General features: G+C 62.2%; 1 protein-coding gene across 7 annotated transcripts in view; it reads right to left on the bottom strand.

Annotated features, from left to right (window-relative positions):
- NAV1 (neuron navigator 1) overlaps positions 1 to 18426 on the bottom strand; it is a 294663-nt gene that overhangs the window by 17992 nt on the left and 258245 nt on the right. For 6 of the 7 annotated variants that reach the window (XM_073319526.2, XM_073319524.2, XM_073319527.2 and 3 more), the window contains 12 exons: positions 10945 to 11083; positions 9926 to 10226; positions 7903 to 8596; positions 6595 to 7038; positions 6128 to 6169; positions 5192 to 5340; positions 3993 to 4163; positions 2877 to 2929; positions 2563 to 2586; positions 2372 to 2449; positions 873 to 956; positions 46 to 157 (listed from right to left, as the gene is read on the bottom strand). In XM_073319526.2, coding sequence (XP_073175627.1) covers positions 46 to 157; positions 873 to 956; positions 2372 to 2449; positions 2563 to 2586; positions 2877 to 2929; positions 3993 to 4163; positions 5192 to 5340; positions 6128 to 6169; positions 6595 to 7038; positions 7903 to 8596; positions 9926 to 10226; positions 10945 to 11083 — 2291 coding nt within the window. The remainder of the gene's footprint in view (positions 1 to 45; positions 158 to 872; positions 957 to 2371; positions 2450 to 2562; positions 2587 to 2876; positions 2930 to 3992; positions 4164 to 5191; positions 5341 to 6127; positions 6170 to 6594; positions 7039 to 7902; positions 8597 to 9925; positions 10227 to 10944; positions 11084 to 18426) is intronic. The other variant, XM_073319528.2, reaches the window with a different exon arrangement.

Below are 18426 nucleotides of genomic sequence, written 5' to 3'. Positions count from 1 at the left end.
CAGCAAGAAGCAGGGGTGGCAGCATTGCCACGGTGCCTGGCTCACCTTTGGGCGTGACGTCAGTCCCATTCAGAGCTCCTTGGATCACGGCTTGAGCCTCCGAGTTCTTCTTCTTCAAGAAGTCGATGGTCTCCCGCAGGTCCAGCAGCTCCGTGTCCTGGCAGAAGCACAGGGAAGATACCCTGTAGTCCCTGGTTGGGTGGAGATGCTCGGGACATCGCTAACCCATGCCCACAGCAAGCACCTCTCCCCCCAGCCAGGACACATGCCAGCTGCTTGCTCAGGGTGCTGGGCACAGCGGGCTACCAGCCTCCAGGGCTAATAGCCAGAGTCCTCCAGGGAAGCCCAAGAGAAAAGGAGGGTCTGGGCCGGAGGCTGGGTGGCTGGTCCCAGCCACTCCAGGGCAGCCCACTGCACCAGCCGGCACAGACCCTGGACACAGGAGAAGCTCAGGCCCAGCAGGGATGAGCATGGGCGCTACGTGTGGGGGTAGGTGCAATCTCCAGTCAGCCCCCTGGGGGACAGCTGCCCCAGGGATCAGCCCGAGGCACGGCTAACCCCCTGCAAGGACGTGGCAGGCTCTGCTCCTTCTCTGGGAAGAGGCTTCCCCATCGCCCAGCGGGCTGGCTGGGGCCCTCTCCTGGACGGAGGTGCCGGCCTGCCCATGGGTTGGGCACCCCTTCGCAGATGAAGCCCTGAGGGGACTCACAGGGAGCTGACAGTGCCAAGTTCTATCCCCCAGGCCCTGCAGCTTCGCTGAGCCCAGTGGCAGCCAACAGGAGACCCCGGGGGATCGGGGGACGGGGAGGGGAGACCTGCTCCCTGGCACAGAGACCCCGGTGCCCCACCAGCTCTCCCTGTGCAGCACCCACCTTCTCTTCCGCGGTCTCTGCCAGCTGGCGCAGACGGGACGTCATGTTCACCAGGCTCTGCTCGAAGGCCGCCACCAGGTTAGCCTGAAAGGCAGTGGGAGAGGGCGTCACGCTCAGCCAGGGAAGTCCCCAGCCGGCCCCTCTGCTCGGACCACTGGCCGCTGCGTGGTGAGCGCCCTGGGTTGGGGAGGTAAGTGTGCGGCATCCCCCCCATCACCTCCCAGCATCACTGTTCCCTCTAAGCTGTGTGCGTCCACCGATCCTAAACCCCACGCACACAGATCCTAAACCCTGCGCACACAAAAATTTACACAGAAGAAATTTTTTGGGCACGCGGCCTGTCAAAAATTAGAGGGAACATTGCCCAGCACGCTGCTCTATTGCCTGTCCTGTCCCGGAGGGACCCAGGCTCACGAGCCCCGCAGCCCTGTCCGTACTATTGCCATGGTCTCTCGGAACAACGGCGGAGAAGAGCCCTGATCTCTCGCCCCCTGGGGAAGAGACTCTCTCCCAAGGAAGGGGGGGTGGGAGCCAGGGGGAAGGTGCCGGAGGTGGGGATGGACACCTGGAGTCTAGGGTGTGGAGGGATGGTGCCTGAGCGAAGGGGGCCTGGGATAGGAGCAGGTGGATAGGTGTGGCCCTTGCGGGAGGGTTCCCCCAGGGCTGAGAGTGCCTGGGAGGGTTCACAGTTCGGTGCTCGCTCCGGGTCTTGCCGCTCCGACCCCTCTGGTCCTGGGGCCAATCGTGCCGAGACCACAGACCAGAGCAGCCACGCTCATGCCACGCCACAGGGCGTGTGCAGTCTCTCCCACTGGGACGCAGCAGGCCATCTCCCAGGGCCACGCCTCCCCCGCGCAGCGGCAGGCTTGCCCGGCGTGCCAGGGGCCCTGCGCACCGTGGGGACGCTGCGTGGCTCCGGGGTGGCACTCCTGCCCTGCAGAGAGCAGCCATGTGGGGGGGATGATCTCAGTGGGGAGGTGACCCCACCCCACAACGTAGATCTGGGAGTGCTGTCAAAACGGGCATCTTCCTGCAAACGGCCAGTTGAGGGTGCCAGGCACAGGGGATGCACTGGCCCCAGCCACCCGAGGACACTCCACTGCCAGCCGCTCCTCTGACCCATCACCCATCATCTACTCTGACCAGCTCCTGTCCCAGGGAGAGCTGCACAGGCTGGAGTGCCTCTGCTGGGCACTGGCCTCTGCATCTCTGCCCTGCCCGCCCTTCGATGCCAGCTCTGCCCCTCGTGTCCGCCACGCGGTGAGCCTTCCCCTCCTTGCTCCTGGCAGGGTCAGAAATGTCCCCATCTGCTCGCCGGAGCAGGGTGCGTCCAATCCCCGCCTTGTCCCCAGTGTGATGGTCCCACGTGCCCCATCACTCCTCCCCCCATCTTTAAGGGATTTCCACAGTTGCGCGTTATAGAGGGTCGAGAGACCTCTGATGATGCCCCCCACTCCGGACAAGCACTAGGCCTGGCCCGGAGCTGCGGCTGGACTCACATTGGCTGACAGCTGAGACGTCAGGGTCGCCACCTTCTCCTGGGACGACTCCAGCTCCCGGCGCAGCTTGCGGATTTGCTGGAGGGGAGAGAAGGCAAAGTGGGAAGGGTCAGGGAGGAGTGGGCCGCTCCCCCCCTCGGGGGCTGGGAGCGAGCCGTCAGGGCGGGTGGAGAAGTGGGGTCTCACCGTACCTCGGATTGCATCCTCTCCTCCGCCTGGCAGAGCACAGCGCAGCAGGAAGGAGAGACAGAGAGGCCAGCGTTAGGACAGAGGGGGGAAGTGAGGCGCAGACAGGCAGAGACTTGGGGGGCAGAGCCATGCATAGAACTGAACCCCACCCGCAGCCACCGTGGGGCTCCTCCCACAAAGCCATCCAGACAGCAGCTGGCTGCAGCCACCCCCGCAAGGCCCCATCGGCGTGGCCGGCCCGTGGCCCCCCGCCCCCGGACATGCAGGGAACGGGAGCGCCCCGGCGCGGGCGGGGGACCGCGGGGGCAGCTCTTACCGAGGAGTAGGTGGAGGAAGCGCTGGAGGCCAGGGACAGCACCGATCCATGAACTGCAACAGAACAAACACGTCTGAGTCACGGAGCCCTCCACCGCGCCCTGGCTCAGAGCGCGGGAGTTCAGGGGGCGAGTGCCGGCTTTCCCAGAGGGGTCTGCGGGGCGCCACAGCAGGGGATCAGTGGGGAGGCAGGGGCAGGAGAGGTACTGCAGAGGGACAGGTTACAGGCAGGGGCCACATTCAGCTGGGCAGCCTGCCCTGGCAAGCCTGCCCTTGCCATGCGGCACCACCCAGCCAAGGAGCTCACGTTGCTGTGGGGACGCCATTGAGCAGAGCCTGACCACGCCCAGGCCCCTCCTCATCCCTCTGAAGAGCCGGGTCAGCATCACCATCCCCATTATACAGATGGGGAAACTGAGGCACCAGGGTGGGGAAATGGGGGCCTTGCCCCAGGTAACACGGTGAGGCACAGCCAGGAATAGTCCGACTCCCAGCCCTGCACCTTGCCCATGGTGGCTCAGTCTCCCTCCAGGCCCAGCTGCAACCCCAGCTGCCCAAATCCTCCTTTCCTGGCCCTAAAGCCAACCCATCCCCAGCACCCACTAGGCTGCCAAACCTGTCGCAACGTGCCAGGTGGGCACCTGGAGCCCCCGTGTCCATCCGCTCATCTACCCTCAGGGACTTGTGGGCCCAGAGCCAGGTTCCCAGCCCAGCTTTGCACGTGCAGCCCCTGACACCTCCAGGGGCACCTCTGAGGTCAACCCCCCTATCCCCCAATAGGACTGTGCAGGTTCCTTCCCCCAGAGGAGCCACGGAGCCAGCACTCTGGGGCAGGGAGCAGACAGAGCCATGGGCCCTGCCACTGCTCTCACGCTCCATAGGGAAGCTGGTTTGACCCTTCCTGCTGCCCTGGGACTGACGGGATTCCCCACTTGCTCGCCAGCAGGATTAACCCTTTCTTGTCCCCCACAGTAGCAGTGCTCCGGATTGTGAGCACTGCCGCCGCCATCTACGGGTACCAAAAGGGATGCCCGGGGCAGGGGACCACGGAGCCATGCTATCCCCGGGTAACAGGGAGGAAGAGCCCGTCGCTCCGGCCGGAGCACGAGTGTCTCACCGTCATCCGCGGGGTCCCGGAAGGAGCCCGAGCGGATCATGCCCTTGGGTCTGTCTGCCAGGGAGAGGGTGCTGCCCATCTGGGAGGTGCTGTAGAGTTCGAAGGCGGAGTCGTGGGTGGGGATGCTGTTGGAACGGGTGATCCGCGGAGTGGTGGCAGCGGTGGGACTCACTGCATGGAGAAGGCAGGGGAGGGAGAAGAGAAGAGGCGGGCTCAGAAACGCATCTGGCCCAGAGGAGCGGAGCAGCAGGGAGTGTGGGGTGAGGAGGGGCCGAAGCCCTGAGGAGCCAGGGACGCGGGAGGGTGGGGGAGGACGCCACACAAGGTCACGCTCGGGGCCAGAGCCTTAGCTCAGGCAGGAAGGGGGGACACGAGCGAAGCCAGTACGCTAGGCTGAGGAATACCTGCTTGGGGCTGGCCCACGCGCTCTCCCAGGTGGTGCATCCTGGGAACAGCGTGTTCATGCCCAAAGCCGGTGTCAATCAGGAGTAATCCCATTGGGCCCCGATATCCCGCTCACTCACTTCGGTGTCAATCAGGAGTAACCCCACTGGGCCCCAATCCCTCCCCGCACTCACTCCAGTGTAAAACAGGAGTAATGCTGGGCCGGCTGACTCGCTTCGGTTTCAAACAGGAGTAACCCCACTGGGCCTGAACCTTCACGTTGGTGTAAATCAGGAAAATCCCACTGAAGCCAGTTCCTCTGGCACAAGCGAGAGAAGTGGGCCCCACACCTGTGAGGGACTCTCCTACCCGACAGTTTGCCTCCCACTCACTTTCACTGGGGGCGCTTTCAAGGGGAGCCCCCCACTTGCCCTCCCCGCCCCAGCTGGGCTATGTCAGAGCACGGCCCTTTGTGCAGCGGCTGCCCAGAGAGGAAGCAGAGGGCAGGCGCCAGAGGCCACCGGCTTAGCAGAGTCCTTGCCTGTCCTGGGGCTGGGCAGAGGGCCTGGGGGTGTGTTAGGCACTTTGTGGGGCTTCTCTGCCTCTGGTTTCTATGGGCAAGGCCCTCTGGACAAGCCAGCTCCGCCCTCTGCAGCACACAGGCCTTGCTGTGATCCTCGTGTGTGGCACAAACACCAGGGCCAGCTCCTCAGCGGCCGTAAACCGGCAGAGCTCCAGGGACGCTGCTCTCGATGGCGCTGCGCTGATTTACACCCGCCGGGGATTTGGCCCCGACCCGGCCACGGGAAACTGACCGATGTTCGTGAGCGGGCTTTTCCCGGCCAAGGACACGGAGAGGGCGGGAGGCGAGGGCAGCTCCGATGGGTCGTCCGACTCCGGGAGCCCTCCGATCGTGTGGGAGTGGCGCCTCTCCTTGGTCTCCTCTTGGGATTGGAGCTGGTACCTGCCGGGGCCGAGGGAGAGATCAGCGAGGCGACGCTGCCGTGGGTCCCACCGGCCCATTTTCCCCGCCAGGGTCGAGTGGCCAAAGGGCTTTGGAATGGCCACGGCTCTCACCAAAGAGCTCAGAGTAAAGCCGTGTGGTGACCCAGCCCGGACCCTGTCACTGGATCCCCCGGGCAGATCCTTGCGCCCACTGGGACGCTGTGGGGGCAGTTCTAGGGGCTCAGTCCTCCTCTCGCTCCGCACGGATCTAACAAACCCAATGGCGAGGGGGAAGGCTTGGCCTCTCTCTGGAGTATCAGGCGTACCAAGGAGGTGCAGGGCTGGGCTCAGTTCTCTGGCCAAGATGTCCCCCTCAGCCCTGAGGCATTTCCCGCTGCCCGGGACAGCACAGGGGAGGCCGAGACACCAGCCGCAGCACTGGGAAGCCAGGCTAGGGGGCGTGGGCTCGACACGACAGCAGGATCTCTGGCATCCATGAAGGGCTGGTCTCCCGCTGCTCCGGGGTGATATTTTGCCCTTGCTCTGAGTGACCTGCAGTGCCCTGGGCAGCAAAGCTGTGCTTTTGGTGCAAGAGGGAGAGGGGCAGGGAGGATGGCCCAGAGTTTAGAGCACTAGCCTAGCAAACCCAGGGTCAGTTCCTTGCTCTGCCACAGTGACCTTGGGCAAGTCCCTTAGCCTCTCGGAGCCTCAGGACCCAGCACTAATGGAGGGCTAGTACCTCACTCCCTGTGGCTGAGAGGCCCCTGAGTGACCGTGAGGGGGCCACACAGGCGTTGAGATTTTACCTCAGCCCCTTCTTGGGCAGTGTGTTCCGGTCGCGGTTGGTGCTGGGGAGGAAGAGAAACACGAGTCATGGTCGGCTCCATGGGCTGAGAGAGGGAGGGCAGTTGCCAGGGGCAGGCTAGGGGCAATGCCCAGCTGGGGGCCATGCCAGTTTGGTGGTGGGTGCAGTCTGCTGGCTTCACTGGGAGCGGGTATAGAAGGGGTGGGTGGGACCGGAGCCAGCGTTTCCAGGGTGCAGAGGGGATTCCGGCCCGATGCTTGTGCCTCACAAAGCTGTCCATCCCTAGAGCTGCCAGGTGCCCCAAGGGGCGAGGCAGCCCTCCCCAGGGGACCATGGTGGGAGTTGGGGTTCTGTGCCCCCCAGAGCATAGCAGGGAGGCTCTGGAACCCCCCTACCCCGATAGCCGAGCCCCAGCACATCTGGGAGGTGGCCCTCCTCCTGCCCACCCTCCCCGTCCTCCGGCGGCACCTGTCCAGATGTGCAGCTCTGGGGCTGCCGGTCCAGCCCTGCTCACTGGTCTCCTCCTCTGTGCTGATGGGAGGGGTGGCAGCAGGGGCAGGGGTGGTGGTGCTGCCCCCGGAAAAGGCACTGGGCAGGCTGATTGGCATCTGCAGAGACTCCATGCTGCGGTGCAGGCCCGAGAGCTTGGGGTACATCCTGCCCTCCTTGGGGACACTGAAGCCGCTCATGAGCTCCAGGCCCTGGGAGAAGCTGGCCGAGTTGATGTTGAGGATGGGGGCAGGGCTGGGGGCGAAGCAAGGCGTGAGGTGCCCGGCCGCCTGGTGCCCGTCCTGCCGCTTGCTGGCGTGGGGCTGGGGCAGGTCACTGGAGGACGGCAGGTCCAGGCTGTTGGAGTTGACCTTGTCCAAGTTGGCCAGGGAAGGGGGCTTCACGTAGCTCTTGGCGGGCGCTCTGTGGGAACACAGTACCGGGTTGCAGACGGGCAGCGGAGACGCCGGGCCTGAGGCTGAGCCCAGATGGGGGAGGAAGCTCACCTAGCAGCCTGAGAGCGTGGCGGGGCCCGGCCCGGTTCGGCACGGGAGAGCGGGACGGGGCCAGGCCCGGCGGGGCTCACACCCTGCACTCGCCGAGTACGGGGCCCAGCCTTACTGCTGAGGCCTGACCCACTTTTGGGGAGAGGGTTTAAAAACAAAAGGCACCTGTACAATCTGTTGGCGCCCCTAATTCTGGCCATTTCTCTAGTTTCACACGCCACCCACCCCGCACCACCTTGGCTCTCTGCCTGACCGAGGTCTACATCCAGATGCCATGGTGACAGGCAACCATACAAAACCCCAAGGCTGATCGACAGCCACACCACGATGCCTCATGACACCACAATGCCTCATGGGAGCTGTAGTTCGACTGCCTCATATTCCCATTCTCCTTGATTTGCCAGACTCCCTAGTTGGACTACATATCCCATGATGCACCCCAGTCTCAGCTCTTGGAAAGGGAAGACGACATGCATCCTGAGAGACCCTAGCTGTGATGCATTATGGGAGATGAAGTCCAGCTGAGGAGCCCAGCCCATACGGAAGAATAGGGACAGGAGGTAACTGAACCACAACTTCCAAGAGACACTGTGGCAAATACTGAAATATTTGGGGTTTCAGGTGTTTGATTTCCTAGCTGAAAACCCAATTTTCCATCAAAAGCCAGTTTGGATGGAAAATGTCTGACCAGCCCTCATGGCAAGCCTGCGGGAGGAGCCCTGGCTCAGGCTGGCTGCCTATGGCAGTGGGGCTGATGCTGGGAGGTTTCCCTGGCTCCTACCTGAGCGGCGTTGGGGGCAGCTCGGCCCCTTTGGCGGCAGGCGGGTGGTTGGCTTGGGCCTTGGGGGTGCTTTCAGGAGAGCCGATGCTCTTCAGCGAGACGCACTCGGAGTCCAGGGCCACGGCCTTGGCTTTGGCTTTCTCCTTCTCACGGTCCGTCTGGTTCACCGGGGCCGGCGTGCTCCGGCTCGTGCCGATCTTGGAGGGCTCCTTGAGCCGTGACACCGAGATGCTCCCTTGCTTGGTGCTTAGGAGGCTGGGGTCGATGCTGCTGCTCACAGGCCGGTTCCCGCCACGCCCGCCCGTCACGCTCATGGAGCTGGATTTGGCCGGCCGCGGCAGGCTCCGGTACTGGATGTTGGAGCGAGCCCCAGGGGCCAGAAAGCCAGGCTCCCCGGCATTGGAGACATCCAGGCTGGTTTTCCTCCCATTGACAGGCTTGACGGGGATGCCGGAGCTCTTCTGGATCTTGCCGAGCGTGGCCGAGCCACCCGCCTGCATCACCGTAGCTGTGCCGGTGGCAGGAGGTGGCTTCTTGTATCCGAAGGAGCCGGAGGTAGAGGGCCGGGCGAGCCCTGAGGGAGGCTTCTTGGCATCCCCAATCCGATCCCGGCCAGCATCGGAGGAAGAGCGCTGCAGGCCCGCGTTCTTCACAGACAGCTTGCTCTTGTCAGTGGCTTTAGCTTCAGGTTTGCCTGGGGGAGCGGAGCGAGATGGAGAAGGTCACAAGCAATACAGAAGCGTACCCCAGCCCCCTGGCCCTCCTGGGATTGGACTCCTCTGGCACAACATAGGCTCCTGTGGCTAAGAAACTTCACCCCATCCAGGGAGCTTCTGTTCTGCAAACAGCCTTGCTTTCACCTACCTTGAAAGAGCCAGTTCCCAAGAAGCAGGTGTGATGAGAGTAATTTAACAAGCCCTGGTTCTTACATAGCACTTCTCAGCCATAGATGCCAAAGCGTTTTACCAAGGAGGCCAGGATCATCATCCCTACTGGGCAGATGGGGAAACTGAGGCACAGAGGGGGCAGTGACTCACCCAGCGACACAGTCAGGAATAGAACCCAGATCTCCTGAGTCTCGGTCCAGTGCCCTCTCCACTAGGCCACACTGGAGCAGGGAACCAAGCCTTTCAACATGGAAATCTGTGCATGGTTTCCATGCAAAAAATCAGCCTCATTTCAAGGCTGAACCGAACCGAACGTGAAGGGCACCAACTTCCCCACGGTAGGGGGCACGACCACCGGATCATGTCAAAGATTGACACTCAACTTTTGCACAAGAGCTGGCACGTGCCCTGCTCTGTTCTGTAGTACTTGCCGACTGGAGGGACAGCTGCCAAGCCTGGGATGGGCCGAGCCCCCGGGACGGGGAATACACTGCGGGGAGCAGTCCAGCATGGGCCCCTGGGATGATGGGACTGACGGGCTCTTGGATGCCTGCTATCACAGCAGGCTGTGATGTGACACCTGCAGGGAAAGCACCTCTCGGGCCCCTGGGGAATCAGAGTGATGATGCCAGCGGGGTGGGTCTGGCACCAAAGGCAGCACGAGCCGGAGGTCACCAGCTGCCCACACTGCCCAGTGTTGGGGCAGCTGCAGGCCCATGGCCTGGGCGAGGCCTCGGTGAATTGTACCCACCATATGCTCTCCCCCAGGGAGGGGTGTGCGACCCCTGTAAGGCCCCCTAGAGCGTTCCCCAGGAGGACGCAGTAGTCCCCTCTCATAGCCTCCCTGGAGAGATTCCCAGCCGATCCCTAGGATGAATCCCGAGCATGCAGCCGCTTCAGCCAGCCATGGGGATCGAACCCCTGCCTGGGAGCTAAGGGAGCAGCTGGCTGGCGTGATCCCTGCGCCTGCCACTCGGGGGAGCCCTGAATCCACAGACCGGGCCTGTCCGCGGCACATGGCACTCCTGAGGCTGGCCTGCCCCATAGCCTGGAGGGGCTGCACACCCATTGGCCGAAGCCCCAGAAGGCGTGGGGAGGTGGGAGCACCCGACGCCCTCCCCCTGCTGCAGTCTCACCTGCCACTTTGAGGGTGCTCTGGGCTGTGTGGGTGATGGGCGAGGTCACTGCCACCGGTGGCATCTTGCCCTTCTTCAGGGGCCCCGGCGGGCCCAGGCTGACGGGCTTCTTCAGCTCCGCCGCCTTGGCGGGGGCCTCGTCGCAGCTCTCGGCCCGCTCCCGCCGCCACTTGGAGGCGCCGTGCTCCATCTTGAGGCTGCCGCTGTCGTAGTCCAGCTTCTTTGGGCCCTTCTCCTCCGCCTCGCTGTACCAGCTCAGCCCGCTCTCGGCCAGCGAGCGCTTCTCCGAGTCCGTGCGCAGCTGTGCGGGGCGGGGACAGAGCGGTGAGGGGGGCCGCTCCCAGCCAAGCCCACCCGCTGCCCGCCCAGGAGACGCCGCCCCTTGGGGAGGAGAATGTAGGGGCCTTCCCCTCTAGATCACAGGCCTCTCACCCTTGAGGACGGTCCAAGGGGCTGGGGTCCTGGTTCTCTTCCCAGCTCCACCACTGACCCACTGCGCACCACTGCCCCATTCAGTGCCTCAGTTTCCCTCTCTGCAGAGTGCCCGAGGCCATGCAGGGTCAGTGCCGGAGCCAGGAAGAGACCCAAGATCCTGACTCACACCCCAGTGCCATCGCCATAAAGGCTCATTCTGCTTTGGCACCAGGGCTGGAGGCTAACTCTTTAGATGCGGCATTACTGTTGCGGAAACGGGACAGCCCCACACTCTGATGGCCTAGACTCCTCTATAACCCAGAGCAGGCTCTGGGGCCAGCCCCTCTGCGGGCAGGTTGGGGCAGCCTGGCTGAAGTCTATGGAGCTATGCTGACTGGTCTGGCCCTGATGGGCAGAGACACTGTCCTTGCCCGTCGCTGCCCCACGTGTGGTGAGATGGCGGGCCGCAGTCGCGTTCTCAGCCACCAGGCGCCCACGTCACCGGTGCATCCCTCTCCCACCGGCGCTCTCACTGGGACACGGGCCGCCCCTCTCCAGGTCTGCCCTCCCCACCCCTTTCACTCCCCGTAGCAGTCAGCACGTACCGCTATAGCCGAGTTCCGCCGGGAAGCCGTGGGGCTGGACGGGAGGGAGTTGAGGGAGGAGCTGGCGTTGAACTCTTCCGAGCTGAGGTTGTCAGAGGCATCGCTGAGGCCACTGCTGATGGAGCTGCTCTCATCCCAGCTGGAGCAGGAGAGAGAGAGAGAGAGAGTTCCCTCCACTGAGCTGTGTGTCACCGGGGGAGAGCAGGGCTGCAGCTCCTACCCCCAGGGCTCCCAGAGAAAAAACAGCCAGCCCCCCTGCCCCTATCCAAAGGGCTTTCCGTGCCAGCATCACCCACCACAGCACCCACGGGAACCCCAGATCCAAACAGCCCCGAAGCCGCGGGAGCTCACAACCAGGATCCAGGTTTTGCAGCTCAGGCCCATCCCTCATACCAAGGAGCGGGGAGGAAGTTCGGAGAAGAGCAAACAAATTCGATGGAAGCTGCCTGGCCGGCGGATTCCCCAGGAGGGGAAGCATTACTCCGCAAGCCTCAGGAAGAGCAGCCAGTAACACATCCTCCCACATGGGTTATGGCTGCGGGGGGCTGGAGAGCTGCTCTTTCCCATACGGGCTGTGGGCCGGGATTTGGAGAAGAACAGGAGGGGGTGGGATGTTCTTCCAAAGGCTTCATCTCCACTATTGTGACATGCTTTAACCCAGCTGGAGCGCCCACAGGGACTGGGTGGGTAGCAGGGCCCGGCTGGCTACAGCCCAGTTTGAAGCATGCTTAAGCCCAGTTTTTAAAATCATCCATGAGATCATGGGACACAAAGACCTGGGGCTCGGGCCAGCAGCGGTGACACAGCAGGGGGCTGTGCGAGTCACGTCTGATCAGTCCCGTGCAGGAGGGGCCGAACTAGGTTATAACCTGTTACCCAAGCCGGCCTGTCACCCAAACATGGTTTGATCCGATTCAAACATGATCCCGCATCGTGGTCCAAACCACCGGCGAGCCTTCCCAGAGGGAGGGCACCATGCCAATCCCTCCTAGCCACAGGGCCAGCCCCACCGTGGGAGCTAGCCGTGAGCCAGTGTGAGCTCTGGTGTGTTCACAAGGGACCTGATCCTGCCCCCGTTCGAGTCACTGGCAAGACGTTCACTGACTTCAGTGCGAGAACAGGCTGGGGGTGGGGGGTGCTCCTCAGTCCCCTTGAGGGCACCAGCAGGACAGCACAAGGCACATCCACCAGCATGGACGGGGCAGGAGGCAGACAGCTGCTCATCCAGCCCCTAAGAAGCACACTTCACGCAGCCTGTGAAGAAAGCACAGGATGGGTGTGTGTAGGGGTAGTCCAGGGCTGGAGGCTAACTAGTCCTAGCGATCGGTTTGCTTGTGCCTGGTGTTCCTAGGATCCTCCAGAGCCTGAGTGTCCTGCAGGACTGTCAGGGCAGAGACTGGGTCCTTGTTGTGTCCAGACTGTACAAGCACCAATGATCCTACTTGGAGCAGTGCTCCGGGGCCCCAGACACATTAACACAGCCCAGAGCAGAGCAGAGCAACCAGCTCTCCAGCGGCCCAAGGATTAATACGGATCCTATTGTCTCTTTGACCTAACTAACCCTATATGGCGCTGACCACTCCACTGGGGCTCAGGGGTGGGTGGGGTGTGGCCGAGGGTAGACGTGACCCTTTTATCTTTGTCAGGGACTGAAGATGGGCTGGACGCAAAACCCCGCATTCCCAAGCCCCACAGGGCCCAAATGCTTCAAACCGCTCCCCATTGTGGGGCCTGAGCTCACTTCTAGCAGCCACTGATCCAGATAGATTAGTAGACACGGAGCTGCTTGATCTAGAGTCACCCCGCTGACACCAGGTAGCTAAGAGACACTGCACCTTGAAGCAGGTCACCCAGCACAGGTTTGTCTTTAACCACCGCTCATAGGGAAGGATACAACATGGACACCACTGGGATTTCTAGAGCAGTTTTTACATTTCAAACTGACTCCGGCCCCCTGCCCCAGCACCCCTGTCTGGTGGACTCCAATTCAGCCCCACCTCCCTCTGCTCATGGGTGGAGGGGATTCACTTTACAGAGGGGACAGATTCCCGGTTCCAGTAGTGATTCTGGTTCAACTTCAGCACCCCAGCACGTGTGGGCCAGTTTGCAGAGCCCTGAAATCACCTATCACAGCGCCACCCTTCCCCCAATGGCAGGGACCCCACAATAACCCAGCCCCACTGCTAGGAGCCAACCAGGACCCCAAAGCTGGGCATGCCACAAGAGGGACTCCATATCTACAAGTTATCTGTGCCCACCATCACACAGTAGTTAGGAAAAGGACCCAGGAGTTCTGGTGCCCAGCCCATCAGACCATGCTCTCTCCCTCCAACGGCCGAAGGGAGAACACTGGATCGAATCATTCCCAGAGAGCCCAGCACTCGTCTGTGGCCGAGTCTCCCGCTCCAGGGTGGAATCCCACATTCCCTCTGCAGCCGAGCAGAGCCGTGCTGGAGCAGGAGCTGAGGACGGAAGGGAGGGCGAGGCTGCTCTGACCCAAGACTGATACAGATGCGATGGTTAGTTTTTAGAGACTGGCTGGAACCACCTGCTCTCCCCCTAGATCCTGCCCGGCCTGGCTTTGGGGACCTTTGGGACCAGATCCAGAGTCAAGGTTGGCAAGCGGCTCCCAGCTCCGTAACAAGCTGAACCAAACTCCCGGGTCCGAATACTCCCGGCTCTGGGCTATTCAAATCCAGGGCCCGCTCGGCAGGGGGTGGCACAAGCCCATCTCTGTGGATGTTGGCGCCTGCCTGAGCTGGGTGAAGGAGGGGATAAGTGCGATCCAGGCCCACAACCGCCCTGAAATGGCCCTGCTGACTCATCCCTCACCGGGGAGCCCCCCCATGCACACAGTCACCGACCCTGCATCCCCTTCCGGGAGCAGACCTTTCCCCAGCTGGGACTGGCATGTTCCCCCGGATCAGCCCGACAGTGATCGCCCCCTAGTGGCTGCACCCCGCTGCTTGCATTCCCAACACGCCATGGGGTACCTTGGTGTACACACCGCACTGGGCGCTCCCTCCACCCTTGGCTCTGCCAGCCAGCCTCAGCAAAGCCCGGGCCCGATCCTGCAGCCAGCGGTCCCAGGGAGTTCCCCAGCCCTGCTCACCCCAGAAAGGGCTAGCCGCATGGGGTCTGCAAGGGCAGGATCCCCGGGGACAGTCCACCCCGGGCTGGTCTCCTCCGCTCACACAGGTGTTGAGCTCATGGGCGGTGGATGGAGCCCCACTTCGGGGAGGCTAGCCCCAAGCTCCACCCCTTCCACCCATGCCCATCACCTACTGAGGGGCTGGAAGTAGGGGGGCTGCCACACCCCCGGCCTGAACTGGATTCCACCGTACCCAGGGTTTACAGTTTGGTTCAATGGCTCTCAGCACTCCCACTGTACAAATGGATCCAGCACTCCTGACCACCTACACCCTGGTCTCCCCCGTCCTCACTCCCAGCCGAATGGTCTTTTCTCCCATGCTCCCCCAGCTCAGTCCCAGTCCCCACCCCAGGACCCTTAAGACAGGCTGCACATCCGATTTGAGAGCAGGCATTTGTGGTCTCTCCCACACACCTCTTTTCCACCCACTGGAGTTTTACTAATTTTAACATCAGCAAGAAACCCTCCCCTCCCCGCTCCCAACAGAGAGAGGAAGAGGCTTTGTCATGGAGCTCAGGGGGGCCAGGATGAATGCACACGCATCCGGGGAATACACACACACACACGGAACGTACAAACACACCATGCATCCATGCAGGGAACGCGCACACACACAACACATGCTGGTACATCCACCCAGCGGGAAATCCCCCTTCCCAGCCAGCCAGCCCCACTATACCAAAAATCCCCCACTGAAGTCACCGGCTGGAGCTCGAGGGCTGGGGCATGGGCACCTTCCGCACGGCTCCTGTGGCACGGAGGATTCGGGCACACAGAGGTGTGGTTGAGGCTATCAGTGTCCCAAGGAGAGCAGAGATCTTGGATGAGCGGCCCCAAGTAGACTAGGGTCATTGGAGACAGATGCCCCCCCGGCCCCTCATCCTCTTACCGCCGGGCTGTCCAATGCTCCTCCTCCCGGCTGGCGCCTATGCAAACATGGGCCTCCAGCCCTCTCTGTCCTGCCGGGCCGGGGCAGCAACAGTGGGAAGGCAGGTCTGTGGTTCACGGGTACCCCGACAGCAAGACACTGTCCCGACCCGGCTGCTGGGCCCCTGCCTGGCAGAACTCCCTCTGGAGCAATGGGCTGCTTGCCGGGGTAGCTGGGAAGGAGGCAGCAGGCCCCGGGGGGATAGGGGCCGATCTTGCAGACAGTGCCCCCACGCAGGCTCAGCAGACCGTGTGGAAAAGCCCATCTCCCAGGCTGTCAATCAGCCCTCAGCTGGAGTGAGGAAGGGCTGCTCCGGACTGCGGTGGCAGCTGCCATTTCTCCCAAAGGCCCATCCAGCTCATGACGGGGGGGAGCCGTATGCCCGCAGGGCTTCCCCGCCACAGAGGGGCCCAGATGAGCATGGCCTCCTTTCAGGTCAGTGGCTGAGTAGGTCAGCAAGGCCCCCGCAGGCCGGTCGAAGGAGTCTAGCTGTGGACAACGGAAAGGGCAAGCATTGGCGATGGGACGTGGGGGAGGCCCCTGTGCCCCAGCTCCGGCCCCGCAGCACTGGGGTGCATCTGGATACAAACAGGACAATGCATCGGAGATGCCCGTTCACAGCCAGCTCGGGCCACAGGGAGCATTGTGCTCAGTCTAGGCCTCCTGTGGACATCAGCCCACATTACATAGCCCCATGCTGCCGACCCTGACCCGTTATCCCAGCCTGGGGCTCCCCCCCTTGATCCTGACCTGCAGCCTCCTGCTATGCCCGCTCCTGGTCTGCTGGACCAAACACCTTTGGGGATCTAGACCTCAGAGAGGGGAGGGGGAACAGGGAGCTTGCCCGAGGGTGGAGGGGTCTGTGCCTCCCAGAGGTTGGGCCGCAATGCAGAGGGGCTGAAGGGAGGAGGGTGCTAATCATCAGGATGCTACAGGCCCTTTGGCTCTTGGTTGCCAGCTCAGTTCCAGCCTAGGTCAGTGATCAAGTAAAGCCTTTCCTGTGACTTGTCAGCACAATGGTCTGTGTGCCGCGAGTTGGTGGGTTCTCAGCCCAGCTACTAGGGAACCCCACCGCTCCATTGCAACCCTCACCATGCCGTGTTGGCAGCTAGGCCAGAGCGGCTGAGGACTTGGGTTTGCCCGTGGTCCAGGACCACCCCCTGTGGGTCTGCGTGGAGGTGCTGCGGCCAGGGCTGCCGGTGCCGCGGCTGTGCTTTGCAAACCTAGATAAACAGAGGACTCCAGGCACCACGGGGGTCCATGTGGCTGCACTGACTGTGGGGGGGCTGGAACCCTGCACCCGGAGAACCTTGTTAGGAGGGAGCTCGGGGGAGATGGTACAAGGGCTCAGTCGAGCTGGGAACGCCCATCTGCACATGCCCAAAGGGGAATGGGGTGGAATCCCAGGGGCAGGGACACCCGAAGGAGGGCACAGAGAGCTGAGCCAGCTCCCATGAGAGGGCCTGGGGACACAATGCTGCATGGGCCAAGGGGACCAGAAGGGGCCATTTCTAGTTTCTATAACGGAAGGACACTGCAGGGATGGACACGGAGCATTCAGCCTCCTGCTGAGGGACTGCTGCCTGCACCTTGGCAAAGGCTAATTACCCCACAGCCCATGCCCCTTGTGGGGCAGGGCTGAGCAGGCGGTCAGCTGGCCAGCAGCGAGATTCCTTTGTTCTCCCACACGGAGCAACTCGCTGTCAGCGGTCCCCCCTCCCCAAGGACCAGGTAATGCCCCAGCGTCTGGTGCTTTCACAGCCCCTCCAGCATGCTGGGCTGCTAGGCTCTGCAGCCGGGGTTTCCCGGGTCATGCAGAAGGAGGGGAGGTGGTTTCACTTCTCCAGCAGCTGGCTCCTTAATTAGTTAATGCCTCTAGCAGGCCCTGAAAGGCTCTGTGAGGTGCTAGAGAGGGGTGGGGTGTCCTTGTGAGCCTTCCCACAGCCGGGGGTGGGCAGCGGGAGACCCCGCCGCACTGATGGCAGAACATGCCCCAGCCAGCCCTGGAGATGCCAGCAGCAGGAGCAGTCCTGGCCCATTCGGGGGGCAGGGATAGTTCAGTGGTTTGAGCATTGGCCTGCTAAACCCAGGGTTGTGAGTTCAATCCCTGAGGGGGCCATTTAGGGATTGGCCCTTCTTTGAGCAGGGGGTTGGACTAGATACCTCCTGAGGTTGCTTCCAACCCTGAGATTCTAGATTCTGTTCCCTGGGCTGCAGATGGGTACAGCACTCCTTCCCATGATCCTGGCACCTTCCCCAGGAACATCTGGCTGAGGGCACTTAAAGCCAGGCACCAAAATCCATGCATAGGCATGTGACTGCAAGGGGCCAGCCCATCACTGCCCCATGGCCCATCAGAGCCAGGGTGACTCTGCCCCTCCATAAACCAGCCCCCCTTTATGCAGACACTGACCACTGGGTTAGCTATCTGGGTATTTCTCTGCCCCCCCCCTTACCACAGTATCTAAGCACCTCACAACCTTTACCGTATTAACCCCTGTGAAGCTGGGCAGTGCAGTTATCCCTATTGTACAGATGGGAAACTGAGGCACACAGAGGCTAAGTCACTTGCCCAAGGGAACCAGTTGACCCCAGGGCTCCTGAGTCCCAGTCCAGTGCCTCTAACAACTAGCCCACTCCTTCCGACCCATACAGCACCTGAGGATCTCAAAGCACTTTACAAAGCCCCCATCTCACTGTCAGGGAAACCGAGCCATCAAAAAGGGAAAAGTCTTGCTCAGTCTCTCACATTAAGTCAGCGACAGGGCCAGGAACAGATTTCAGCTCTCTTAGGTCCCGGCGCGACACCGCCCCACCGCATGCCTGTCTATGCAATCTTCACGCACACGAGGCGGGTCTGCTGGGACGCCCTGGGCAGCTAGTCCCTCTGGCAGTGAGCAGCTAAGCAGCACCGAACCCATGCCAGCCACGCAGGGCCACCTGCTTTAGCGCACAGAGCAGCACCCCCAATTTGCTGTAATCAGATTGCAGCAGAGGCAGGTCTGCATGCAAAAGGCAATTAAGGGAGCATGAGCCTGTATGTGAGTAAACACCTAGGTGATTAGGCTTGGGCACCAGCCAGAGCCACAACACACACCCCCTTGAAGGATGGGTAACCATGTTGTAAGGACAGATCCAGAGCCCTGATATTAAACCTCCTGCTGCAGGGCTTAAGCCAATCCCTAGCTATTAGGGATAAGACCTACCTGGGGATAGGTTGTTCCACCTCTGCCCACTGGGCAGTTCTTACCCCTGCCTCTGAAGCAGCTGGTACTGGCCGCTGTCAGAGACAGGAGACTGGGTACCGGATTCCAGCTCCGATCCAGCCGCGCCCATGTTCCAAGGATTTGTTTCCTCATTTCTGTGGCATCCCTTGCCTTGGCAACAGGGCTCCTCTGTGACA

Source organism: Lepidochelys kempii, chromosome 21 (assembly GCF_965140285.1).
Source record: "Lepidochelys kempii isolate rLepKem1 chromosome 21, rLepKem1.hap1, whole genome shotgun sequence".
Taxonomy (NCBI): Eukaryota; Metazoa; Chordata; order Testudines; family Cheloniidae; genus Lepidochelys; species Lepidochelys kempii.
This window is presented reverse-complemented; position numbering and strand designations above follow the sequence as displayed.